General features: G+C 35.0%; 2 protein-coding genes across 6 annotated transcripts in view; both read right to left on the reverse strand.

Annotated features, from left to right (window-relative positions):
- Nucleotides 1-27740, reverse strand: part of LOC145307041 (uncharacterized) — a 134767-nt gene that overhangs the window by 52377 nt on the left and 54650 nt on the right. For 4 of the 5 annotated variants that reach the window (XM_080149390.1, XM_080149407.1, XM_080149396.1 and 1 more), the window contains exons 2-8: nt 21937-22075; nt 20600-21226; nt 19840-20018; nt 19337-19692; nt 4705-4769; nt 4007-4093; nt 3504-3627 (exon numbers count right to left, since the gene is read on the reverse strand). In XM_080149390.1, coding sequence (XP_080005516.1) covers nt 3504-3627; nt 4007-4093; nt 4705-4769; nt 19337-19692; nt 19840-20018; nt 20600-21226; nt 21937-22075 — 1577 coding nt within the window. Of the gene's footprint in view, nt 1-3503; nt 3628-4006; nt 4094-4704; nt 4770-16877; nt 16944-19336; nt 19693-19839; nt 20019-20599; nt 21227-21936; nt 22076-27740 lie in introns of those variants that run through there. The other variant, XM_080149403.1, reaches the window with a different exon arrangement.
- On the reverse strand, nt 7152-14970 carry LOC145312317 (uncharacterized). The gene is made up of 3 exons (XM_080151561.1): nt 14711-14970; nt 10664-14401; nt 7152-7159 (listed from the first exon to the last, which is right to left on the reverse strand). Exons 2-3 carry the CDS (start codon nt 14163-14165, stop codon nt 7152-7154), a joined length of 3510 nt encoding a protein of 1169 aa, XP_080007687.1. The 5' UTR covers nt 14166-14401; nt 14711-14970.

Here is a 27740-nt window from a genome sequence, read left to right on the forward strand (position 1 = left end):
GTCCGTTTGTTCTAAGCTATTTATTGCAATTCCTCCTTTCACTTTGTAGCTAGTTTTGCATTTGATTAGCAGTAGATATTATTTCCAAAAATTTGCTTAGATTTATAATTTTAAAGAGTGAGAAGACATTAAGCTGTAAATTATACCTGTTTTATAAATACATTAATTTACTCAAAACATTATAGAAATATTTACAAACTAAAAATGTCGGGTATAGTCCCTTTCGTAACATCGCACCTTATGGGGCGTTTCTTCGTATTTTTCACAGTAGCTTTTCTCCTATTTGTAGCCCCTGCTTTAACCCTGCGGGACCAATTACCTAACCCTGTGGGGCAATCACCTGACCCAATATAACCTAACCTAACCTAAATTAACCTATAAAAAGCCATTTTAAAGATACGACGAATCGCCCCTTATGGGGCGATGTTACGAAAGGGACTATTTTCAAAATGTCGAGAGTTTCCTACGAATAAAAAAAACTACGATATTTTATTTAATTCTAATTATCTTTAATCTTAGGTAAATTGAAGAAAACAAGAATGACTACATCCACAGAGGGGAAGTTCAACAAATCATACGGTCGGACAAACGAACTTTAACAATCATAAAGTAACAAAGGTCCATCTTTAAAAGTTGAAAAGCTTTCTGTATAAAAATTCAGTATGGAAGATTGCCCGCTGCTAAGGACATATGCCTGTAGCCTAGGTTTTTATGGGAGTTTAGCTGAAAGAATTATTTGATATATTTAATTTCCCCCCGGCTTAGAATCTCCAAATCTTGTCTGTATCCAGATATTTTAATTTTATTGGGATTATTCAGACGGCAAATATTAAAACCCTTCTATAAAAGTAACAGGATCTCTGTATGTCTGTACCAAAATATGTCGCTAACCGCTGGACCGATATGGTTCTCCTTTAAAATGTAACTTCTCAGCCTAGGAAGTTTATTACTATTTTTGGGGAGGTTACCACCACCACCCTTCCAATAGAAATAGCTTCTAAATGCCCACCACAAAAAAATGTAAACTTTTTCTTTAAAACTTTAATAAAAGTGGTGGTCGAATCCCTTCCCCTCTCTCAAGAGCTCTAGAGGCTTCAAGAGCGCAGCAGATATTAAGTAATAATAGCAGTCGAGAAAACCAACATTTCCCCATACGGACGGACAGATAAAAGTGAATCATAGAGTATCTTCGCTACTATATAGGTTTTCTTGTTAATTTTCAAAATTCTAGATTTCGTCAACTGAATGGTAACTATTGTAAATTTTCTAAATTGAGACAGAGTGCAATATTCTCTTTAGTAGGAAAAGGAATGAAATAGGAGTAATAATGAATGAAGAAACAAGATACTGAGGAATATGAATGGATATCATTGTCGTCAATTTTAACTGCTAATACCCTCTTATTTATTGGCAAGTTCGTTTTTCCAGTAGGAGAAGAGGAGATAGGATAAAGAAGTAAAGAGAGGGGATTGTAATTTTAGCAAGTTTCAATTTATTAGATAACATGATAATCTGGTGTAAGATGCAATTAACAATAAATCCATTTTTGTAGTTAAAATGATAAACCTATGTCTGTCATAAAGTGATGAAACCTCTACAGCTAAGGGCGAACTAATCCTTTTATTAGAGTAGCAGGATCTGTTTCTGTTGTTTGTTTGTACCGAAGGATCTCGCTAACCCCCGAACCGATATGGTTCTCCTTTACAGTGTAGCTTCTCATAAGTCATGGTAAGGTTCAAAGCTATTTTGGGCGAGGGTAACAAAAAAAATATTTTTTGGTAAACAGCTGGTCTTAACACAGATTTAAAAAAAAACATTTTACACAAAGAAATAATGAAATGAGAAATTAAAGTTAAAACACAGAATTTTGCTCTGACCCAGAAATAAAAAATAACTAAATATTGAATGTTTGTTGAAAATATGAGAATTAAATCCCAGCTAACTACATCAGTGCAACTCAGTGTAATACAATCAAAATATAATACACTCTATCTATTTATTTTTAAGGTTGGAGACAAATATTCTTTAAAAGACTATTTGACCTTAATTTAACAAACAAACTCTAATTGGCATATCAAGGGCATAATTCATTGAGGGGACATTTGCTGTTTATAACACAAGTCCCCAAAGATTTATAATAACGTTTTCTTATTCGTTGGCTTAACAACTTTGGGGACTTTTAGTCAATTTTGATTGGTTGGTTTATTAAGTTCAGTGTTCTAACCTTTTAATCACAAATGATAATCTACAGAAGGGGTAGTTTTTGTGTATCATCATTGGGGATGTAGAGCCATTGTCTTATCCCTTTAGATCCCTGATTTCTGATAGACTCTGAAATTCTTGTATTGACTTTAACATCATTACTTTGATTTTGACCTAGTTCATTTATTTGGCACAATACCAAGTTTTCTTAATAAAAGTAGTCGTCTTGCTAACAATAGATAAGAATATGTATAACCATCATGTAAAATAAATAAATCTTGATTTTATTTTGATAAGGGGGGGGGGGAGGCTTTGTTAACCAACATACTATTTAAAAATCAAAATCTTTTTTATTGTAAAGCTTTTAAAAATGTCTAGGTAAAAGAATTTTTAGGTTTTATGGATGATATCATCCTTATTGCTTTTGATTTGGGTCCATTAATTATTTTAGAGCTAGATATGTGCATAATTAACCTCTTTGTATAAAATTTTGTCCTTCTATTGCATAACTGGAGCTGGAAGCTATATTTTTATCCTCTCTCTCACACACATAAATTCTATTAGAAAATACAATATCTACCCCTCTATACTTTAGTATCAGTAATAGGAATGTGGATACTGAAGAAAAAATAATTCTCGTTATAGTATTGTAGACAGATTTCCGAGGTTATTAAAATGAAAAATTATGAGATTAAAACCAGTTTATTAGGAATTAATAGTGATCGTTTCTTGTGGCAAAAAATGTATGTTTGTTTTTCAGATACCACTTCTCTGTACTTGTTCTTGACATAGAATAGCTTTTCTAAAAAGTGAATATGAAATTTTCAATAGAGAGAGATATCATATACAAATTTTTAGCACATAACAAATATGGTTTGCATTTTAGTTGCGAATATTTATTTATCGGACTATATTAGACAGCTTTCCGCGGATATTAAAATGAAAAATTAAACCAAATTTGTTAGCCCTGAGGAGCCAACTGTATTTAGGACAAGATGTAGTAATTTGTTATCACATAAAAGGTGTGATTATGAGCTTTTGCTTTTTGTGGCATTTGATGATATGTTGCTGCCATTTTATCACCTTTAACAAAACATTTGATTATATTTCGACAAAAATCTACAATTGATACATTAACCTATTATATTTACACCCAAAAAGTCTAAAATCACAATTAAAAAGTGCTTAGAGTCAATTGCTCTTGTTTATGCATAGTTGAATAATAAATTACTTTCATTCATTTCAATATTTTAGATTTTCCGATTGGCTTTGAATTGTTTCAAAAAATTTAAATGTGTTACCTGAATGTTTTCTAACAACTGTTGGTGACATCTGTGACTTGTTGATGACCTGTGTCCTGACCAGCTTACCGCCAATCAGCCGCACCCGGTCCTGGGACTGCCAGCTGGCAGCTTCCTGGTGCTCCTTAACAGGTAAATAAATATTGTAGCAAGCATTCAAATGTTAACATTAATTAGAGAAAAAAATTTGCAAAATTTATGACTTTCCTTCTGTCCTCTTACTATGGGGAAAGTGTTGGGTTCTAGTGGGGACTTCACCGCTCCTTTTATAAGATGTTAAAAATGTCACCTACTTCAGCTATCAAGTGAGTGACATCAATAGTAAGAGAATGCCTTGTCACATAATCAGGTGGAACACTTATAATTCAGAGTTGTGACTTCCAGCCATAGGTTTCGTTGTATGTTATGTGTTGTTTTAACGAATGGGTTAACGTGATGGGTCGCTTTACAAAGTCTTTGGGTGGTGAAAACAAAAGGTAATGCTATGTAAAGCTTATCTATACCTGAGAGGACACTAATCTGGCCTGGCTGGCTTCTGTGGCCACAGGACGTGCCTGACTGCTGCTACTCGCCCCGGACATCTCGTCATCCTAAATAGTTTTTTGTTCATTTTATTATTTTTATCCAAGTAAAGGACATCACACCCCAAGGTTCTCAAGTTACTGAGCCAATATCTTCAATGGAAGCCAATAAAAACATGTAGGTATATTAAACCCTCCTCTAGCAAAAAAAATATATTTACAAATTGTAATGGTCTATTTATTTGGATTTCCTTTAAAACAGGTTATAACCTGGCAAGGATCATTTGTAAACATTCATAAAAAGTATCTATTAACAAAACTTTTAAAAAATAAACACTTAAATTACATCCTGTATCTTTATTAAAACTGTTAGAACAAGCAAAAAACTTTAAAGTGAAATAGTTTTTCGAATTTTTCTAGAAAAGTTTGGTCAAATTTCTTTGTTAGGTTTTACTTTTTTGTTCTAAAAACTACACTTTAAGCTAAAGCAACACACTTTTAAACCTTTTTTTTGTTGGTATTTTTAACTAGTTTTTTAAACACATTTACAAACTTATTGTTTAATAAAACAAGAGTATGTAATTTCTTTTTATCCATAATTCTAGAATCACTAGGGCTAGGGCGCCTAGAAAATAGTTTATATTTTATGAATGCGCATTCAAAAAGCAAAGCTACTGTACCTTAGTGAATGTATTCTGTCTTACAAAAGTTGTTGAGGAGGAGATAGCTTCATCTTCGCGGGAATCTAAAATAAAATGGAATTAAATTTCTGGTAAAATTTATATTCAATAATAGTTATTTATCGCATCGTATTAAAGTCAGCTTTTCGTGGATATTAAAATGAGAAATTATATGATTAGCAAAAAGCCCGGTCTAACAAAACTGGTTTTAATTTTATGATTTTTTATTTTAAAATTAGTGGAAAATTTCTGTAATACGATGTTATACATGATTTTCAATATTGCTGAGAACCAGTTCTAATTTAGCGAAATCTATCGGTTTCAACGCCATACTAGAACATAGAAAGAAATTTATTCTTCCCGAATTCTATTAACTGAAATATCTTGAAGTGTGTCTGTTTGTCCATTTGTCCAGTAAGATCACACACATCTTGACAACTCTGTGTTATGTTTATTGTGAAGGAAGGAGAGGTTAACTCGTCTTGAGTAAAAGGTCCCAAAGAAAAAGTTACCAATCTCTTAAAATTTTGAAAACCTCACAAAAACAGAACTTTTGTTTTTAATTTTAAAAGGTATATCTTAAATCTTAGTAATAAATATGACTTAAAACCTGCCCAAGACCTATTTTTCAATAAACACTCAATCATTTCACTTGAGATCTTAATGGACAATTAAAACAACCTTACTAAAGATATTGTACTGTTTTATGTTGGCTTCCCATTTGATTATTATACATTTCTTAAGAAAATACAAACATAAGACTGAATACAGAATAGCTTCGCTTCGAATAATAAAGTAGGTAAATCCAATAAAACCAAGGTAATGTATGACGCTATCATACATCTAAATACTGCAAAATTTTTGTCAATAATCAAGAATTATAGATTATAACAAAAACTAGAATAACATCATCCAAAAATTTAAAAAATTCACAATTATAATAGTTATTTATCGTAACGAATTATTGACAGCTTTCCGTGAATATTGAAATAAAAATTATAAGATTTAAACTGGTTTACTTTTCTTATCCCAGAGGGAGAGAAGATCTGGGTTAACAAAACTGGTAAGATTTTTGTTTTAATATTTGTGGAAAATTGTCTGTGTTACAATGCTATACTTGCTTTTTTATTATAGCTGAAAACCGGTTATAATTCAGCGGAAATTAATCGGAAAAGAATTTAATAACTTGGTTGTAAAAGTATTTATCAATAATATCTATAATTGCATATCTAATATTTTCTAGGAAAGAGAATAAGCTTCTAAAAATTATATATGTAAGAATCCAAAAAGGTTTTCAATATCAAATAAAAGTCACGATGAAGATTAATCATCAAAAGAAAGGAATATAAAATAGACGCTTTAATTAATCAACATAAATTTTGTTCGCTATTAAAGAGTGTGTGTTTCGGAACGCATTCCTTGCCGTTCACGAATTCTTAATCTCCAAGCCCTCCGAATGACCAACATGTGAATGTTTACAAATGTGTATTTATTACCATGAAAACGGTGAATCTAAAACAAAAATATAAAAATTAATTACATAGTATTAATGGTTTATTATTTTTGTAGATCGAGGTTGCGTGATTTCAATTTAATTAAAAATATAAAATTTCTAAAAAACTTTAAATTGGCACGAAACATATTAAATAGCATCAGAAATTGATAATTTTAGATTCAAATGATCAATAAAATTAAGGAAAATATTCGTATGTCAAAAGTTAGCAGTTAAATGGTCTATTTGTTGAAAAATTAATGTTTTAAATTTCTTCGTGAAAATATACCATACTACACTTATTATTAAGAATTAAGATAAATTCTTACCACATTATGATGTCAAACTAAGCAGGAAGGCTTATTTGAGATCTTCCACGGATTAGAGCGCATGTATATCCATACAATACATTATTTTTATTCACGTAGCTCTTCACATGGGAATCATCAAGGAAAAAATGTGCGCCTCTTTGTTTGTTTACAAGCGAAGCGCGGAGATAGTTAGGAATGCCGCGTAACACACTCATTCTCTGGTGTAAGGAAAAGGGAATTAATGGGTTCGAACTTGCCAGGGAATACAAGAAAAATCATTCCAACACACACCCGTCTAGTCACTGGGAATCGAACACAATAACTCATCTTAACATCATGCGTGCAGACAGTGTCCACAAAATCACAATCTCATAACGCATAAATTACAAGAGTTTAAAATGGCATGGCCATCAGGCCTAAAATTAAATATGGTAACTTACGAACACCACAATAACTCAAACCGACTCCACTACCACATAAGGATAGGAATAAGGAATGGGAAAAGCATTCAACATTCATGAAATGCACATTTACCACTCACACATCTCATTATATCATGGCCTCATAATCTCAATTAAAGTTAGAATTACAGACCATGTAATTGCGAATACATGAATTAATAATCAATAGTACCTAAACTTTGATTAGGTACCTACATGATAATAGGCAAATGATTTTTTATATTAAAAATCGCATCAATAATTAAATAATCAACTCAAACTTTTAATCAAAAGAAAGAAAGATTAAATAATGACATTTTTTCTACTAAATCTTTTTGCTAAAAAAGAAAGTAAAATTTTCATAAAAAACTTCTCAAAATTAAGCATTTTCTCCAGCGGAAAAATACTCGGGCTTACATCTAGACATTCTTAGATAAGATAGGTAAATCCTTAAATCTAACATGTTTAATAAAATAGATACATAAATCTAATTAAATTATGACTGTAAAAATCATCAAACATCGGGAAATTAAAATTTCATAATTTTAAATCTTCGTGAATCAAAATTGCGTAAAATAAAATTGCAATTGAAATATGCAAATTAATTTACCAAAGTAAAACAAAAGCTCAATTATAAGAAAAGAACTTCTCTAAATGCTGAGTTTGCAATTTCTCTCTGTTTTAAGAAGAAAGCAACTTGTACATATTCATACAGTCAAAATTAAGGCAATTTGGGGCCTCAGTTAGAATGAACCCCTCAAGATACAAACTAACCAATCTTTAAAATATTAATAATGCCATGTTCCAGCTATCCTGACGGACGTTATGTCTTTCCATCACAATTTTTTGATACTGCATAATTTCCGACAGGATTTCTGGCGCAGGGCTCCATCAACTGAAAATAAACATAATTAGTGATGTTTAAATCAAATCAAAAATTAAAAGAATCATGAATAATTCAAGAAACTTTAGAATCATCAATCAAAGCAATCAAAATAAAATTATCTTATGCTTTAGTTTTGCCGTTCTGTAGTATGTCTGGCCGAGGTAACAGAGCTAAGATACACTATAGAGCGGTCTTATTAAGCTTAAATCTTCGAACTCAAAGAATCTACTTAATTCAAGACGAAAAAAAATCTGCATTTTTCTTTAGGTACATCGGTTAAAAGGTAAATAGAAATAATTTTAATATGTATGTAATATTAAATTATCTATGTGATTATAATAAATCTTAAAGAAATATTTGTATGATGTAAAAAAATCTCATTGTGTTACTTTTTATCATATCGAATTTCAATTAAACAAGAATAAAAATGTTCGTATTTGCGTAGGCACCTAGGAAAATTTCCGCGAAAAAAATCCCTGGTCCCGGAAAGACTTAAATCATTGAAAAAACTTGCGTAAACGTATAAATAACTTAAGTTTGCATTTCAAATGAAAAAATCTTGCGTCGATTTGAAAGTTTAAACGAAATTGCGTCAAAATTTGCGTTTTTTGTCTTTCGAAAAAAATATCTGATAAATCTACCGTAAAAATAAAATTCAAAGTTAAACAAGAACGATACTTATACTAAACTTTGGGTAGATTGATCTTGAGCAGACGTCTTGCGGAAGTCTCGTTACTCGTGGCGGCTGCGTCATCTGATAATTTGAACTTGCAAACCACGGTCCTCCCACCTGGGCGCACTTCTTCCACACGCCCCAATCTGAACTTCTTCATCAAATTTGTGCTATCGTCGATCAGCACCACGTCTCCCGGCTCGAGCAGCACCTTGTTGCTGCGCCACTTGACGGATTTGAGTAGCTCAGGCATGAGCTGCTCCTTGTACACCTGATGGAACTGACGGGTCAACTCCTCCAAGTTCTCCAGCCTCCTGGTGATGGGCTCTTTACAACCTGTCTCAAAGGTGCAGATTGCATCGTTGGTCCTGCCGCCTAACAGATCAGCAGGTGAAATTATTCTCCAGCAATTGACGTCATCTCCTTGGGTGGCATAGGTCAATGGCTTAGAATTCAAGACTCTTGCAGTCTCAGCACACAACACCAATAAATCATTAAAGGTTACAGTAGCACCAGCCAACTTTTTGTTCAACACACGCTTGACCAGCCCAACCTGCCTCTCCACAGTACCTACGAACGAGTGTGCTGCGGTGGGCACCAGATGCCATTCAAAATGCATTCGGGTATCCTTCAAAAGTTCATCCATAATTCGTTTGGCACCAGCCATATTGGTGCCTCTGTCTGTGGTAACCCTTCTAGGCATATTGTAAAACGCCTGAAGTTTTCTCAAGCCGACCAGCACGGCTTCAGTTGAATAATCAGTCAACACATCAACAAACACAGCCTGTGTAAATCTACAGGCCACAATCAACAACCAAACTTTGTACTTGGTCTTGGAACTCCTGGTGCCAACGCCAGGCTTCGTAACTTCGATCGGCCCCGCAAGGTCCATATGCACCTCCTTGAAGGGCACAGAGGGCTCGACACGATCTGGCAGAATATTAGCAATTGCGGGACTCGAACGCTTGGCATATTCAATGGAACATGCAGCACAACTCTTGACCACTTTCATAGCCTCCATGCGGCCATGTGTGATCCATGCATACCTGCGGCTTTGCGCCAACGTCTTACGATGGCCTCCATGCCCCAATTCATCGTGGGACTGTTGAAGGATGAGCCGCGCCAGCCTGTTGTGGCGGCTGAGCAAGACAACACCTGGGCTGTCCTTCATAATCTTCCTGGGGCCTCCAGCAGCGGCCTCAAGAGCCTCATCTCCTCTCCCGGACATTTTCAATATTGTAAATGTCCTAAGAGGATAACATCCATCCTGACCCACAATGAGCCAACAAACCTGGACCTTGTGATGATACGGTTGAAGGGAGTCGAATTTCCCCTCGGCGTCCATGGTCATCTCCTTCTCTTGGTTGAAGGAAGTCAAAAACAGGTCACAAACAGAATCCATGTATGTATTTGTGAAAGTATAGTTCTCATAATGCTTAGAACTATCATTGTTGCTAACACCATCCTCAATTGTTGCAACGCCACGTTTCTTGACAAGCAGCGTTTTAAAGCAGTTGGCAGCCTTAAGAACTGCGGCCACAGTCCTCCTTGCTTGCCTGTAGGTCCTTCTTGCCAGAGACCTCCAAAAATCATTGTCCACTACCTGTGTGAACATTACCTTGAGCTTCGCCATCTTGGGATTTAGCTCGCTCTCGGGAATGGATGCATTTACCTCACCCGCCGTCTTAACGGGCCACTGGTCCTGTTCCAGGCGCAACCAGCTTGGACCTTCCTGGTATGTAGATCCAGGTTGTACATCCTCAATCGTGCACAAACCACGCGTCGCCAGGTCGGCGATGTTGTGCTGGGTTGGAACCCATCTCCAATCTTCAGGGCTCGTCAACTGTTGTATCTCGGAAACACGATGACTGTTAAAAACATTTAACATAACACTGTCACTGGATAGCTGAGCTAGGGCGCAGCTGCTATCACTAAAAAACACTTTGCCAGAAATGTTGAAAGGTAGGGCTCTGGCAACAGTATCCACAAGCCTTGCCAAAATTAGACAACTAAGCATTTCTAACCTTGGAATAGACTCAATCTTCACTGGTGCGACACGTGACTTGGCGCAACACAAAACTACATCATATCCTCCAGGAACTGGCCATCTCAGGTAGGTGATGGCTGCATAGGCCTGGTTAGATGCATCGCAGAAACCAACAAGCATTGGAAGCCCCAACGGCTTATCAGGAACCATCGAACGTCTGAACGACACATTTCCAAGTGCCGAACGGTCCTGGAGGCTGGACACGAGCTCCGACCTCAACTCTCCAGGTATAACATCATCCCAGTTGCATCCATGTATGCAAACTGAGCGCAGACAAAGCTTGGATTTAAGCAGCAATGGCGCTGCTAGACCCATTGGGTCATAAAGTTGTTGCACAATTCTCCAAACTTCACGTTTAGTTATCAACTCAGGTAGACTTCTCCAGAGGTCCTCCAGATCCAGATCCTCCAGTAACTTTCTACCCTTAATCTTCTCGCCGTGGTTGGCTCTGACAGGTAGGAACAACTTATCCTGTTTAGGGTCCCATACAAGGCCCAGAACTTTTACACTGTCAACATCATCTCCAGAATAAACAACAGATTTAAACTTGAAATTGCCAGGTGCAATCATATCTTCCAGCTCTTGGACCAGCTGGACAGCTTCAGGTTTGCTGTTATGACCGCTCAAACAGTCATCCACGTAAGTACAAGTCTCCAATTTGACCGATGGAGGATCTTGATACAAAATAAATTCAGAACTGAGTGGTTGCTGAACATCTCTCCACACATCCTGCTGGGCTACAACGTCACAACCTCTAATCTTCTCAGATCCATAAACATCTTGAACATCCTGCTGGGAACGTCCACCAAAAATACGACCAGTGAGTCTGAGGGCAGTCACGGCCATATCTCCAGCCAAGGCCTCACCAAAGTTGATGGTTTTGGTAAGGTAGACCTCTGGCTCTCCATCAACTGTATCAGCGAAAAAAACACGTTTCAGCTGAGAATCTTCATAGGTAGCTAATAATGAATTGTAGAACTTCTGAATATCAGCCACGAATGCACACTTATAACTTCTGAACCGGATAAGATTGTGCATCAGAGTATATAATGGAACTGGGCCGTCCATCATAATACTATTGAGGCTTAGCCCCTTGCAGCAGAGGCTAGAATTGGCGCATATCCTCAACGGCGTGGAAATAGACTCTTTATATGCGCAGACTAGGCTCGAATAATACACGGGCTTAGTATAAGCTAGGTCTTCTGGCGAAGCTTTCTGATACACTCCACGAGACACAGCTTCTTGAAACACTTGGCAGAAGGTGCTGTATTCACCTTTTTTAATCATTCTCTGCCGGTCACGTAAGCAGATCTTATAGGCCTGCTCTGAATTGTCAAATAACACACTTGGCGGCTGCTTGTAGGGATATGAGGCCGTCCAAATATGGTTTTCAAGATCTAATGTCAGACCTTCTTCAATCAGCTGCCGCTTACGCACGTCCAAGGCGGACTGCCCGGCGGCTATGGCGGCGCAATGACGGCAGTTCTTACAACCGCTGCACATTGATGGCGGCTGTATTCCCAAACTCTCAGTACTCAGGAACTCCATCTTGCTGACCTCCAACTTCACAGCTTTACAGGCGACAGGATTAGCAACAGTCCTGCCATCTGCAGACACAACTAAATAGCCTGTACCAAATAAACTTCTGTACAGTCTAGAGTCACCAACCATTTTATCTGCACACGGGAACATAGCTGGTGTTAAATGGCCGATTAAAACATCAATCTTGCCGTCGACCATAGAAAAATTATCAGGCTTCATGTTGAAAATGTCGGCGGCGGCTGTAGGATCAATAGAACGCAACCCTTCTTCAGTACCAATGCTGGGCACTACCGCCGCCTCCAGAATATGTGAATTCCGGTTGCGGTCAACCAAACAAATCTTGACTGTAGGACATGCTTGGCTCTTTCCATCTGCCAGAGAAATAGTAGCTGTGCGACCAGTTGATGGCAACTCTAACTTCTTGGCAATACTTCTAGAAATCAACGTCAAATTTGCTCCACTGTCCCACATGGCATTGACGGTGACTTGACGTTTGTCAGCCGCCAACGCCGGGACCTGCTGCAACATCAGCATAAAATTGTTCTTGCTAAACAATTGTGATTCATACACTGCCGCAACTTGTCCACTAGCAACAGATTCATGTAATAATGAATTATGAGGCTGGTTGCAACTGTCAATGGTACAGCTGCCAAGCTTATCGGCTCTGGGACAATCGGCCACCCGATGCCCTTTTTGTAAGCAGAGCAAACAGGCGCCTATCTTCTTGATGAAGACTTTGCGTTCAGGAACAGACATATCCCTAAACTTGGAGCACTTAAACAACAGGTGATCAGAGTTACAACCTTCCGACGGGCAAGGCTGTTTCTTCTTGGTCTTAGCTGGAGACCCAGGTTTACCAACGGCTGTAGCTGCGGCCGCAGGATTACCTTTCTTCTTGGAGGGGGTGTCTACATCGATTGAACACCTCATCAAAATGGCGCCACGCTGTTCCTCTATAATCTTCAACAGCTTAGGAATATTTGGGGTATCCATCGAGCCCAACGCCAGGTTGAGCTTGTCCTGGAAATCACGTGGCAACTTCTTGGATAACATTTCCAAAAGAATAATGGTCAACCACTGGCTTGTGGTGACTTCCTCATCATCATCATCTTTAGTCAACTGCTCGAGCTGGCTAACTGCACCACCAAACTCTGCTAAGACTGTCACAATCTGGTTGGAGTCCGACGGTTTAGGCTTCTTCTCCCATTGGTTGAAAAGGCAGAGCATCTGACGTGTTTTGGACTTAAAACGTGCGTCGAGGTAAGCCCATTGAGATTCATGTGATTGAATCTGAATTAACTGAAGTCTCAACTCTTTATTTTTGCAGACCTTTTCACTGCTCAACAATAACTGTAAATATGACGGGTCCTGTCCTACGGTAAGCTTTTTAAAATTGTCCTTGAAACTTACGTAGGCTGACTCTGAGCCGTCAAAGCTTGGAAGAAGGCGTTCGTCGACACGATTCATATATCCTGGCGTGAATATAGAACCGGTGCCGAACTGTGGTGTGCCAAACGGCGACACAAATGGCGATGCTGTCGAAGCACCCGCCGTCGTTGTAGGCGGCTTCACAGGTTCAAGCTTAACCTCGGCCAGCCGTTTCATCAAAGCAGACAAAGTGTTTATAATTGGTTCTGGTAAGGGAAAGTATGACCCTTTAATAACCTTCACAATCTTTAAGCAACGATCATATAGTTCAGCCTTATGGTCAGGCAAATTATCACCAACTAAATCAACAACACTTTGAATGTCACTAAGCTCCTCCATAGCATCTAGAGCATCTTTCAGAGCGTTATAATCTTTTTGCACAGTAATTATATTAGAATAAATGTCACTAAACTCCTCAAGCTCTTGGATTCTCACACCAAGCTTGCTAAAACCGACCATAATGCTATCGAATGTCTCGAACTTGTCATGGACAAGGATTGACTCCTTAGTGAAATGTCTAACATCAAGCTCTGAAGATTCACTGACCAACTTCATCACTTTATTTAGTTCACTGGTTAGGGCCTCGACGGCTGGGCGCAGCCGTAGTCCAAGTTGAGCGCCTTTATTCTTTTTAGGACCCATGATTGTCACAATAATTAACTGTACTGATTACGATTATAATAGTGTGTGGTAAGGTATCACAACCAACACATTCACAAAACTTCACAGATATTTTCTTAGCCGCATCTGTTCTGTCTCGTTTTCATTGTTTCGGAACGCATTCCTTGCCGTTCACGAATTCTTAATCTCCAAGCCCTCCGAATGACCAACATGTGAATGTTTACAAATGTGTATTTATTACCATGAAAACGGTGAATCTAAAACAAAAATATAAAAATTAATTACATAGTATTAATGGTTTATTATTTTTGTAGATCGAGGTTGCGTGATTTCAATTTAATTAAAAATATAAAATTTCTAAAAAACTTTAAATTGGCACGAAACATATTAAATAGCATCAGAAATTGATAATTTTAGATTCAAATGATCAATAAAATTAAGGAAAATATTCGTATGTCAAAAGTTAGCAGTTAAATGGTCTATTTGTTGAAAAATTAATGTTTTAAATTTCTTCGTGAAAATATACCATACTACACTTATTATTAAGAATTAAGATAAATTCTTACCACATTATGATGTCAAACTAAGCAGGAAGGCTTATTTGAGATCTTCCACGGATTAGAGCGCATGTATATCCATACAATACATTATTTTTATTCACGTAGCTCTTCACATGGGAATCATCAAGGAAAAAATGTGCGCCTCTTTGTTTGTTTACAAGCGAAGCGCGGAGATAGTTAGGAATGCCGCGTAACACACTCATTCTCTGGTGTAAGGAAAAGGGAATTAATGGGTTCGAACTTGCCAGGGAATACAAGAAAAATCATTCCAACACAGTGTGGGAAGCTAATACAGATATTGTAGAATCTATGTAGAAGCATTAACTTAAAAATCAAGATTCATTTATCGTCTAATGTTCAATCCCTGATTAAATGGACTAAATGAAAGGGGTTTACACATTAATTAAAAGATTATGGAGTGTTATCATTGTGTCTTATTATCCTAGGAATCAATATTCCAAAAATCTAATGAATAGGACAATTTTATCACACGTTCTGAATTGTACCTAAATGTTACAGAAATCATCTTTGCAAATGCTTACACAATTATAGATGAGAACTATTAAACAGTAATCTATAACACAAAGTAGAATGATGTCTGTCCGCCTGTACGTCCGTCTATTTGTCTGTCCGTTCGTCTCTTAAGATCTAGGTAACCACTGAACCGATTGGATTCTACTTTCAGGGAATATACCTACTGGTCCTGTGGTGGTTTTAAGCTATTTTCTTTCTTTTTTTTTGGGGGGGGGACACCTCCAACCTCCCAAAAAAAAAACAATACCCCCCTACAATTTTTTTCAGAATTTGTTTTGCATATATTTTGCGAATTCGCCATTTATTCGCGAAAATTGGCGACTCATTCGCAATTTTTTCAGCTGGGATTGGCGATTCATTCGTAATTTTTTTGGCTGTGTAGGTATTAGAAGATGTAATGATTTCCATACTCACATAATTTTTTTATTTCCTCTTGGGGCACAGCCCCTAGAGGCTAGGGGCGAAGCCGCTAGTCTAATATAAAATAAAAGATACATAAATCTTATTTATTAAGTGTTATTTATGTTAGTTAACATTAAGGACAGGCAGACAGACAGACGGACAGGTTTTTGCAAATAAAAAATTCTAAAAATAAATCGGAATTCTTATTTTGCTAAATGGGATGTCCAAACAATTTTAAAGCAATGATTTATGAACTTTCTGGACCAGAGTGGATAGCCATGCTAAATTTATTTTTCTGCAAGTGATGTGAGTTAAAACTCCCCCCATCTCTTCACTTCCTTTCTTTTTTTTTTGAGTAAATGATAAATTTTACTCACTTTGTTTGATTATCCGTAAGCATGTACGTTTGTATGTAACTCTTATTGTGATAATCATCCATTTATGTCGATTTTTAATCATGATAATTCCTAGGACAATTAGCCACAATAAAATAAGCTTAACATCTCTAGAATTACCTCTCAAAATGAAAGTACGTCCATGTTAACTTTATTAACGACTGGTATTATCCTTAATTATTTTTGGACTGATTTCAAAATTATACAGAAGTAAGTATATGAAATGAACACATATGGCTATTAAGTTTGAATGTTTCCAAAAAGTTTCACAAAAGTTTTTCTCTATTACTGAATATTTAAATGCTTAGTTGTATAACATTAAACACATAATGTTAAAACCAAAAATAGATCTGTTTTGATAGAACCTGTTGGCTTCGCCATTAGCCTACTATAAGAACACAAAACCATAGTATGACTAGAAGGAATGTATATTCCATGAAAAGTAGAATTCATTTGGATCACATTGTCAGCAAATTCTTAGGTTATAGACAGATGGACATTTATACTTTGTTGAAAAGTAAGAAAGAAATAGGCCTTCCAAATCAAAAGCAGCAAATAAAACAGAATATATTAAAACTAGGGGGGGGGGGGGGGGGATTTAATAAATTATATAATATAATCCGATTTTTTAAAAATTAAGCAAATTATTTTTTATTAGGTATTCTATTGGTCCTCGAATAGATTTAGGTTTCTTTTAACGATTTTTTAAAATTAAATTTTTTTGACATATAAATGACAATGCTTTAACTATCATTATCTTAATATAATAATTAACAGCAAATCTTCAATTCCTGTTAAAATGAACAGATCTATAAAGCTCTTAAACTAAATATTTTGATCACCTATTGTTTGTTAAATCTTCATTCAAAACCTGGCGGAGAATTTTGAAGGAGGGCTTTGGCTCCGACCAGGACACATGGGGGACTAAACTAAAGATTTAGACCTTCTGTGTATAACACACACACACACACACATACACACACACACATACACAGACATATGGGTACACATACTTATTTAGAGGGTGAATACAGAAAAATAAAGAAAGGAGAAAAAGGGCTGAGAGAGAGAGAGAGCGAAAAGAGAAAGGGTGAGAAAGAAAAAGAGAGAGCGAGAGATAATGAGAGAAAGAGAGAGAGAGAGAGAAAAAGATACCTTTTGCCTCTTAAACCCAACTCGTCTATTTTCCGTCTAGTCTCTGAAACCAGTCTTTCCTATGGTTATTTCATTGGGCAGTATCACAATTGAATATCAGCCTAACGAGGCCTAGAAATCTGCTGTGATCCAAATACTATAAGGTTTTTAAACTTTTGAAGTGGTAGGAAAGTGTCGCATCGGAGACAGAGCAAGTTTCTGAAGAGCTTTAAAGTAACTTCAGAGAATCTTGTGTGTGTGTGTGTGTTAACCCTATTTGTCTATATAAATATTTCTATTAGTGGTACTAAAACTTTAGGTTTCAAATTTTACCATTATACTTTATACTCTCCTAGGAAGCTTAATATGTGTATATGTCTAGTAAGATATCTTAAACGGCTGGACCTATTAGAGAAGTTAATATTTGTCCTGGGTAGGTTTTACGCTTGACTAGAGACGGAGCCACTAGAAGCGTCATGAAGAGTTAGAAAATCTTATGACAAGGAAATGATGTGAAAAACAAGGATGCCTACATCCATAAAAGTGAAGCACTGAAACTGTAGGACAAACGGACTTTAACACTTATATAGTGTCAGAACTAAATAATCAGAATATAAATGTATAAGAGTTGAAGCAAAATTGTAAGTGTAAATTTGTTTTTAAAAACTGCTTGATACAGGATAATGTTTATATGGACATACTTACATTTTTAGGACTTGATTAAAGAGTTGCTTTGCTTGAAACATTATACTTTTTTGTCCCAGGAATAAACATACCAAAAATCAGATCAATCGGATGATTAGATCACAAAAAAAATTGTTGTTAAAAAAGTAAAAAAAATCTAAATATTTAAAATGGACGTACGGACATTCTTGTAATGATTATAGAGTTGCTACGCTTTCTAAATCGTACCTAACTACTAAAGGAATCACCATGCAAAGTTTGAAATTGATAGGACAATTCTAACATGCCTAAATTAACGAAAAAAGCTATCCGTTAGAAGTTAGAAATTCTTATGACAAGGAAATGATGTGAAAAATAGAAATAAAATTTACAAGAAAAAATAACGGAAAGATTCAGCATCGACCAGGGAGTCAGGGGACATTGTACTGTAACTTACACGGGTACCCATAGTTTTATTACCATGCTATCTAATTAGTTTGGGTATTTCATTGAATTTTGGTTCGAATCAAGTGGTGTTTTTTAACAAATATTTAAATCTACAGAAGATTTAATTTTGATTAATATCATTGGTGATGTATATTTATTTATCATGAATTGTCTTATACCTTAAGCTCCCTGGCAAAGACCCATGGTGTCTTAACTTTAATCCTAGATATATATCAAAGGTCAAGACGAACAGAGTTAGTTACTAGATAAAAAGATATTTGTAAGGATATGAAAAGTTACAAAATTGATTGAAATTTTGCTTGATGTTTATATTCCATTGAGAAAAATTTAGAAAAATGAGCAATTCTATAATTATTATCTGAAAGTCGGTACATTCAATTTTAAAATTTACGTGATAAATTTTACGTGATAAAATTATCTATTATCTTACAGTGGTTATTCCTAGACCGATAGGGTAAAGTGTTTTGAGCTATAAGTACCTTCTCTGACTCATACATCTTAACTTAATAATTGTTATTGGAGGTTTGTACAAATGTCAGATAGCTGTTTAGCTTCGCTTTTATGAATGTTGTCAACTTTGTTTCATTTTCCACCAGTTCAAAAATTAAAGCCCATCCAATTTACTTCTAATCCATAAGAAATCATTAAATTTGTGCTATTGTGATGATCACTTAGCAGTTAGGACACTTTGGTGGTAGGTATAGCACACCAGGATTAGTGGCTGCCAAGTTTTAATTTGAAAAATTAATTAGCAACCAACTTCCCTAACCAACTTGGATTATTTCATTAATGTGATATCATATTTCATTAATAATCATAATATTTTGAATTTTTGAGTTTTTTTAACAATCTCTACTATCATAAGTATCTTATTATATTCTAATTAGTATCCTATGTTTATTGTTTAGTGCGTTGTTCATGTCATGTGTCTGAGATTACAGAGGTAGAATACATTTTTTACAAATTGATAATTGCAGCTCAGTCACTCCAACAATTATTTCTGAATATTAGCCCTGATTAAAAATTCTGCACTTACCACTTGAAATAACAGCAGTTGAAGAGTGCTGTTGAACAGACTTACTGCTGCTAGAAGCTTCCATAGCAGTTTTGCTCACAGACGCAGACTGTTCCACGTGTTGAGCTGTGGTAGAAGAGCTGCTCTCCATGTGAAAAGACGACTTTTGTTCGGCAGCTGCTGTTGCACTGGAAGACGACAGAAACTTTGTGGACGAGGCAAGTTCCTGGCCTGAGTCGCGACGGATGGAGCCGGAACTGATGACTGCTGAGTCCAGCTTGGTGCTGGCGTTGTTTCTGGCCTCCATGGAGGTAATCTCCTGTTGGATGGCGGCGGATTTGGCGTCCAGCATGCTCGTCACATCTCCTCTTCTGTCTCTGCAAAATAAGATCACATTAGATTTCAAGAAAAACAAAAACTAAAATTCAAGAAAAAAAGTTCCATACTACAAGTCAAGTCCAGACATTAGCTTGAAACTACTATAGAAATTTCTTTATCATCCATAAAGTTAAACTGATTCAAACCTTGAAAGGGATCTTCTCTTGACCAAAGGCGAGGTTTCAGCAAGCTGTTTTGAGCTTCTTAGCAGCTGTTCACTAGCTGCCAGAGCTTCAGCTTGCTTGGATGATGACTCCATTGTGACAGCTGTTGAGCTTATTGAGGCAGCTGCTCCAACTGTTGATACTGTCTTAGATGTGTCCATCTAAAAATTATGAATATGAATCATTATTCTATTAGAACAGTATGATAATATACAACTGTTAAGACAAAAAAATCATTAGTGATATAAAATATCTTGGCTAACGTGAAACAACAGTTTTATTATAAAAAGATTGAACTAAAATTTTACAGTAAAAATATTTTCTCGTATTTATTCGAAACCGATTAATATCCGGTGGATTAGATCCGGTTCTCATCCATACGAAAAAACTATGTCTAGCATCGTATTATATCCAGCTTTCTACGAATATAAAATGTACAATCATAAGATTAAAACCAGTTTTTGTAGCCCGTGCCTTCGGCATCTCGGGGCTAAAAAATCTGGTTTAATCTTATGATTGTATATTCTATATCCGCGGAAAGCTGTTTATAATACGATGCGAGAAATAACTATTATAGTATTGTCAATAGTTACTTTATAGGTTATTAAATTCTTTTTATATTTTTCAATCTGTTAATTAACAAATAAAATTAATTTAGTAGTTATTTAAATATGCCGACAGGTATACGTAAAATCACAGCCTAGCTATATATTTACTGAGCTACTAATAAAAAAGAGTTTACCTGAGACTGAATCTGGCTGATACTTTTCTGACTGGACTCCTGGACCTGTCTGGACGAACTGGAGGACATGTAATGGCTAGACTCCATTTGCTGTGATGAACTGGACTCCACTTGATGACTGGAGCTCATTCTCTGCTGACTCTTCATGGATTCCATCTTAGAGCTGCTGGTTGCAACCGCCATAGAGCTGCTAGACTGCTCCATTGACTGCTGCTGCACACTTGTGCTGCTGCTCTGCTGCATAGCTGTTGATGATTCCTCTTTGCTAGCCGCCACAGCTAGCTGAGTTGTTGAGGAACTAGGCTTGATTGGGCGGAAAGCTGAACTGGCTGAACCAATGACAACATTGGATGCGACTATTCCTGCTGTTGATGTTGATGATTGTTGTGCACTTGATGATGATGACTGTTGCATTGACATGGATGCTTCCTCGGAATAACTGCTTTTTGACTCTTGTTGGTAGCTGCTCTTTTGTTCAGTAGCAGATGACATATAAGCAGTTGTGGAGCTGCTAGTGGCTACCTCGCTGGCAGCAGCTGCTTGGACTATGGCACTTGATTGGGCAGCGGCTCCAGACGCGGACAGCTTTCTCATCTCAGATACAAATACAGCTTCTTTTGCCTCAGCCTATAACAAATATATCTTTAATTTTGTTATCATATTTAAATAAGATAAGAAATGCAAAAGGTATCAAGATTTTTTTTTTTTACATCAAAAGACCTTTGGACAGTGAAAAAACTGAACTAAAGACCCCTCCAATAATATTTGCCAATTGAAAAAGTAATTATTGATGGTAAGTACAAAATTATCCAAGGAGGAAAGGGGCTGTAAAATATTCTGCAAGTTTTATAATCACGTTATCTCGAGCGTTGGGTCAAAAACTTTGGGTACTTTTATTTAATTTTTTTGGTTGGTTCAAAACCTAGTGTTCAATTCTACAAAAGGGGAAATTTTGCTTAGCATCATTGGTGATAGTTTTGAATCTAGCCTCAACACTGCTAAATAACTTTAGACGTTAAAAATGGTTCCTTCTGTATTCAGATGTGCGACATTAATAGTTAGAGCAGGGGCAATGCCTTGGCTCAAAATAGGCGCTGTAAGGACTTCCAGGTTGTGAATTCAATGAGATAGTTGTCTGATAGGTGTTACTTAACCAAATTCCCCTTGTGTTTGGACATAAAAGTAGAGATTGGATCCCCTTGTTTATCCTTAGTTGTTAAAGTGTCGTGGACAAAATCCTCCCTCATATAAGGCAATTGATAGGTAATCATTGACGATATATATCAATCTATCGTCCATTGTCTTGTTCCTTTAGAATCCAGTCAACTATTATTTACCTGGGCATGACGAAGCTGGAAAGAAGCTTTCTCTTCTTTAGTCATATACTCTCCAACAATATTTCCCCGGCCATCTTCCAGCGGCAAGATCTGGCTCTTCCCTCCCCCGCCTCCGGGGTTGTGCCGACATTTGTGACGTCTAAAATAAAAAATAATTGTTAGATATATTTTTATTTAAATCAATCACGCAACCTTTCAAAAAAATATCAAATCAAATAATAATTTATCAAATATTATGTTTCACCAATTCTATGACTAAAACATTGGATAATTTTGTTAAAACTTATGGCTTGGTTCAAACGAGTAACTGAACTGCTTGACCAATAATTTCCCGTAGGGGTGTACATCAATTTATCATCCTGTGAATATGTTGTTAATATGAGATATTCAGTTAAAACTCTATTGGTTATGTGTATTTGTGTGTGTGTGTGTGTATGTATAAATATTTTCTGTGTATACCTTGTTAATAAATGTGTTTGTGATATTCAGTGTAAATTATAAGCAAAAGATTTAGTGTAATTCTGTAGGTTATGTTCGTGTGTGTATGTGTGTTTGTGTGTGTATTATGTGTGAGTATTTATAAATACTTTCTGGGTATGCCTTGTCAATAAATGTGTTTGTGATATTCAGTGTAAATTATGAGCTAAAGATTTAGTGTAATTCTGTTTCTGTGTTTGTGTGTGTGTTTGTGTGTGTGTTTGTGTGTGTATTATGTGTGAGTATTTATAAATATTTTCTGTGTATACCTTGTTAATAAATGTGTTTGTGATATTCAGTGTATATTATGAGCAAAAGATTTAGTGTAATTCTGTGTCTGTGTATGTTTGTTTGTGCATGTGTGTATGTGTGTGTGTGTGTTTGTATGTGTGTGTATGTGTATGTTGTTGACCCCGTTAAGTATGCTTGAAAGGACAACTTTTGCTTCTAAATTTTAATGCAGGGATCTTAAGGGATAAGACAATTAACGATGAAATAATGCAAAAACCAAATAGCGATTAAGTTCCTTCTGTAGAATAAAACTATAGATGGAAAATTTTTACATTAAAGTTTTCCATAGAAGTACCCAAAGTTTTTAACTTAACAATAAGAAGTCATTGGGTACCAGCGTAATTTCCAGTCCAATGTCCCCTCCCTCCCTGCTTTTAACCAAACTTTCCTAAACACACCTGTTAAGAATTTGACAAATTTTACAAAATTTGTCACAATAAATATGTTTTTAATAATAATTATTATTAATAGCCCAGCTTATCTATAATTAGGGTCGATCTGTATGTCCTTCAGTCCGGCCGTTTCGCTATGGTTGAATAGTGATTTTTCACGTATGCTATTTGAAATAGGACGCTGCAATTTGGGTGAAGATTTCTGAAACTAATTATTAGGTATAAAATTTACTTTACCCGTCGATCTGTCGGTTCTGCTTAAGAATTAATATTTTTGAAGTTTTCTATGATTTATTTCTTTTATGCATTTGCCCAATTTAATTTTTTGTGCATCGCTACTTATGGATGTTGATATCCTTGTTTACTATCTTTTTAAATTAAAAAGAATACTGTTATGCTAATTATGATAACTTATTTAGACATACAGCAATTCCCAAGTTTTAAAATAACTACGAATTAAAAAAAAACATCTTTATACAATCTTAAGAACCTTTCTTCATGGTTTTATTGGGGTTAATTGTTATCAACAAAAAATTTTAATTGGTTTCATTTCATGCCAAATTTCGTATTTATAAACTTCCTTTATAAAAAAAAGACAACAAAATGGTGTTAATGGTCTTTTTAAGGATTTTTCCTAAATTAAAACATTTTATATTATAACACTAATATTAAAATAAAAATGAAACCACTTCGGCACTGGTTTTCATCGAATAAGTTTTCATTTTACTATACGCAGAAAGCTGTCTATAATACAATAACAACTATTCTTTTTAAAAAATCAATACAGTAATAATCCAGAAAATGTGTAGCATATTTATATTGCTTACTTTCAGGATACAGACAAAAAAATGGTGAGTAGCTGCGCTACTAAAAATATTTGATAAACGATGCAAAATGTCCATGTCAAATGTAAAATTAAGTATGTCCATTATATGATTAGATTGGGTTTTAAGTTAATATATATAAACATAAGTAGATAGACTTTACTTAATAGTCAATCCTGTTATATAAAGTAGTATAAATGCTGAATTGATTAAGTGTTTTATATACAGAGTTACGGGTAAGGTTTTATAATTTTTTTTGAAACCCTATCAATATTGGGCAGCTAATTGATAGGGGCGCAGCTTCTAGACCTAAGTAGAAGTTGAATTTACAAAATAAAAAAAGATTTTTTTATTGTAAAATAATTTTCTTAAGTAAAAAATGTTAAATTCAAATTCGAATAATGTCAAATTTACAATCTAGTCTGATGAAGGCAATATTAATTGTGTATGATGCACCCAGAAGCTGAGGACTTGGCCACTAGTTTCTACTTTGATATAGATATTAAGTTACATATACTATACTGGTAGACTATGAATGAAAACAACTTTTGTGTATATGACTTGTCAAAAAATATTCTTTTGTTCAATTTTAACCTTCAAAAAAGTTTTGTCGCTTGGATAATTATTCGAGGACCTGTTATGCATTTTTATTAGTAGCGTAACTACTTCATAACAATGTTTATTCTTTCCTTTTTACATGTAATTTTAGGCATGTCAAAATCGGCCTATAACTGTAAAACCATGTAAGAAGATTCTCGTAATGATAAGGAACAATGTTAAAAGTGTAGCAACTATATTGATATGTATACCCATTCTATTATATTTAACATGATAGAATTAATAAAAAGATGAGTTTTCGTTATCTAAATGTGATTGTTGTTTATACCTCCAATTGAAAAATCATCCTACTCAGTGTATATTATTATTTGTGCATTTTCATTCTTACAAATTATATAATAAATTTAAAAGGATGGTTTGAAATTTTGGGACTGTCTATCTGTAATGCTTACTTTTTATTCCCATTTTCTCGCCTGTGCTTCTTATTGTTATATTATTGAGCTTAGCCTTTTTTTCAAATGGATTTAGCCATTCTTGTTTTTTAGTCTTTTTTAAATAACTTGCAGCTATGTCACTAGCATCTGCTCTGTATTCAAAGGTGTAGGAAAAAAACAGCCTAAAACCATCCAAGAATCTAAAAATCTAATGCCTAAATCCATTCTAGAACCTATATGAACCCTATAAATATAATGGAGAACTCGATCAGTTTAGTAGTTTTCAAAATCCTGAGCTAAAGACAAAAGAACTTACTACTTTATATGATAGGATGGATAGTTCATGTTTACTTTCTTCCTTATTAAACTTATTTCCTACCCAGCCAGATTTACTTTGTGTAGGTTTCAAATTTTAACTCTCAAATTAGATGAAGATAAGAAATGATAATTTATATACAAGACCAAGTAATTTTGATCAGTTTTTTTATATTTTCAGAGCGTTTCGACTAAAAATCATGTTTATAATGTGGCCTTGTATTTTATTTAAGAACTTAAAAACTTTTGATACTTTTATTAAATTTTGATGGTTTAGTTCAAACCAGGAGTATCCCAAAATTTCAACCTCTAACTATAATCTACAAAAATAGTAATTTTGTATATCATTGCATTGGAGATGTACATCAATTTATAGTCCATTGTCCTATACCTTCAGGTCCCTGATTTAAAAAATAATTTCTCCTACGATCTAATGTTTTCACCCACATACAATGTAGTTTTCTTCTATTCAAGAGAAAGGGAAATACTACCACCTTCCGGGTACCTAAGGTGAATAATTGATATACATCCCCAATGATGTTACACAAAATTGCCCCCTTCTGCAGAAAGCAATTAGTGGTTGAAACATTTGGACACTCAACATAACATAATGAACCAGCCAATCTAAATTCCCTTAAGTTATTTAGGGAACGAGTAAGAAAATGTTATTATAAAACTTTGGGGACTAGTGTAATAAACAGCAAACTGTTCCCTTCCTCCCTGAACCTTTCTCGTAAAAAAAGGATTTTTAGAAAGCAGGAAGGAGAATATGCATAAAACGCCCTCCCCATTCATACGTTAAAATATTTGAACCCAAGGGGAGGGGTAAGTGTTCTGAAAAAAAAAGTAATCATGTTCATAAGTAGCATTGCAATATATAGAATATATTATTATATTTTTTAATATTTGTTCTTGTATCATTATACTATTATTTAAAACAGATTTTTTTGGCAGAAGCTTAAGATCTCAATGACCAAGGCACAGAATGAGTTATCAATTTTAGACAGGATTTATTTAGGTTCTTTGTTGGTTTAGGCTTTTAAATTTTTAGATGTGTATTTGGATAGTCTTTAGCTTTTTTTCTATCCCCTCTCTGCCCCTTCAAATACAGCGCCACTAGATGCTAGGGGCGTAACCGTTAGTTTCATTTAAAGGAAATATGAGTTAATCAGTCTAGAAAGAAATTGCTCTGCTGGGAAGATGTTACATATTTTTTTCAACAGTTGATAAACACTAAATTATTTCTTATAAACTTTTTTCTGCCCTGTTCTACAATGAAAATATCTCACACCCCAATGTTATTATCCCACGCTCTCATTAAGAGCGCAGCTTCTCTATAGTTTACATGTCAGTCTTTCAAGTTTCTGAATAGCAAACTGGAAATAACATAATATTTCCTCAAGTAACAAGGATTTTTGTTTGTCCATAAAAATCTCACCGATCAGTTATTTTTGGCTATTCTATTATTAGATTTAGGATTTGGGATAATTTTCGGTTATTGTATACTACCAATTTCCCCTTTCAAAGCCTAGATGATAAGGGCGCAACCGCTAGTAACTGAAATACAGTTCTTGTTTATTGTGTGTATACTTTTCTATGCATCAATAAATTCAAAGATAATATCTAGTCTTCCTTTTATACACTTTTTTTAAAATAAGATTTTGTCGTTTTATCAAATTGAATAATTTGTTTATCATATTTCAATTTATAAAAGTATTTGGATGTTTCTGTTTGTCCATGTGTTACTTAATACATCTAAAACAGCTGGATTAGAATACTAGCATTTTTGTTTATTTCTATGGTTGGAACTAAGCCCTCTAAAGGCAAAAAATGTTTAAAACCAAAAATAAAGTTTTTTGACTTAAAGAGATTTATTAAAAAACTTCTAAGAAAGCCAATCGTCCTTTCTTTAAAATAAAACATGCCAATACATCACTCAAACACGCCACACAATAAAAAAAAATAAAACTTAAGGGCGTTCCTAATTCAGTAGATTTGGAACACCCTGATTCACATGCCTTGTCACACACACGCAAACACACTCACACTCGCTCACCTCAGGTACTTACAAAGCCCAGGTATGTCATGGCACGGGTCGAGGGAAGACGATTTGGCGCCCTTTTCTGGCGCATTGGCCACACATGTGTCTCTAAAAATAGTTTGGCCATCAATTAAAAGAAAAATATCCAGAAAACAATTGCTCTTAAAATTAAATATCAAACAGCGAAGCTAATTTTTAGTTTAGACCTGTAAACGTCCGTCACTTACGCCCTATCGATCAGTTTTAACTGTATTCTCCTAGGGTATTATTTACTGTTGTATTTAAAATTAAAATATCATGAGCTTGTTGTATCTAATCTACATAGGAAAAAAACTGTATTTTATGCTTCTTCTATTCATTTCTTAATAAAGAAAATTAACTAAAATATCATGCATTAGTTTTTCCTTCCTATTTCACAGAACTATTTGTCTCTATTTTTTTGCTAATATGGATGATCTAAACTACCTATGTT

Source organism: Acartia tonsa, chromosome 2, assembly GCF_053477335.1.
Source record: "Acartia tonsa isolate MP-2025a chromosome 2, ASM5347733v1, whole genome shotgun sequence".
In the NCBI taxonomy this organism is placed as follows: domain Eukaryota; kingdom Metazoa; phylum Arthropoda; class Copepoda; order Calanoida; family Acartiidae; genus Acartia; species Acartia tonsa.

Coding starts and splice junctions, on each gene's coding strand:
- LOC145312317 (XM_080151561.1), bottom strand. CDS start 14,165: ATGGGTCCTAAAAAGAATAAAGGCGCTCAACTTGGACTACGGCTGCGC.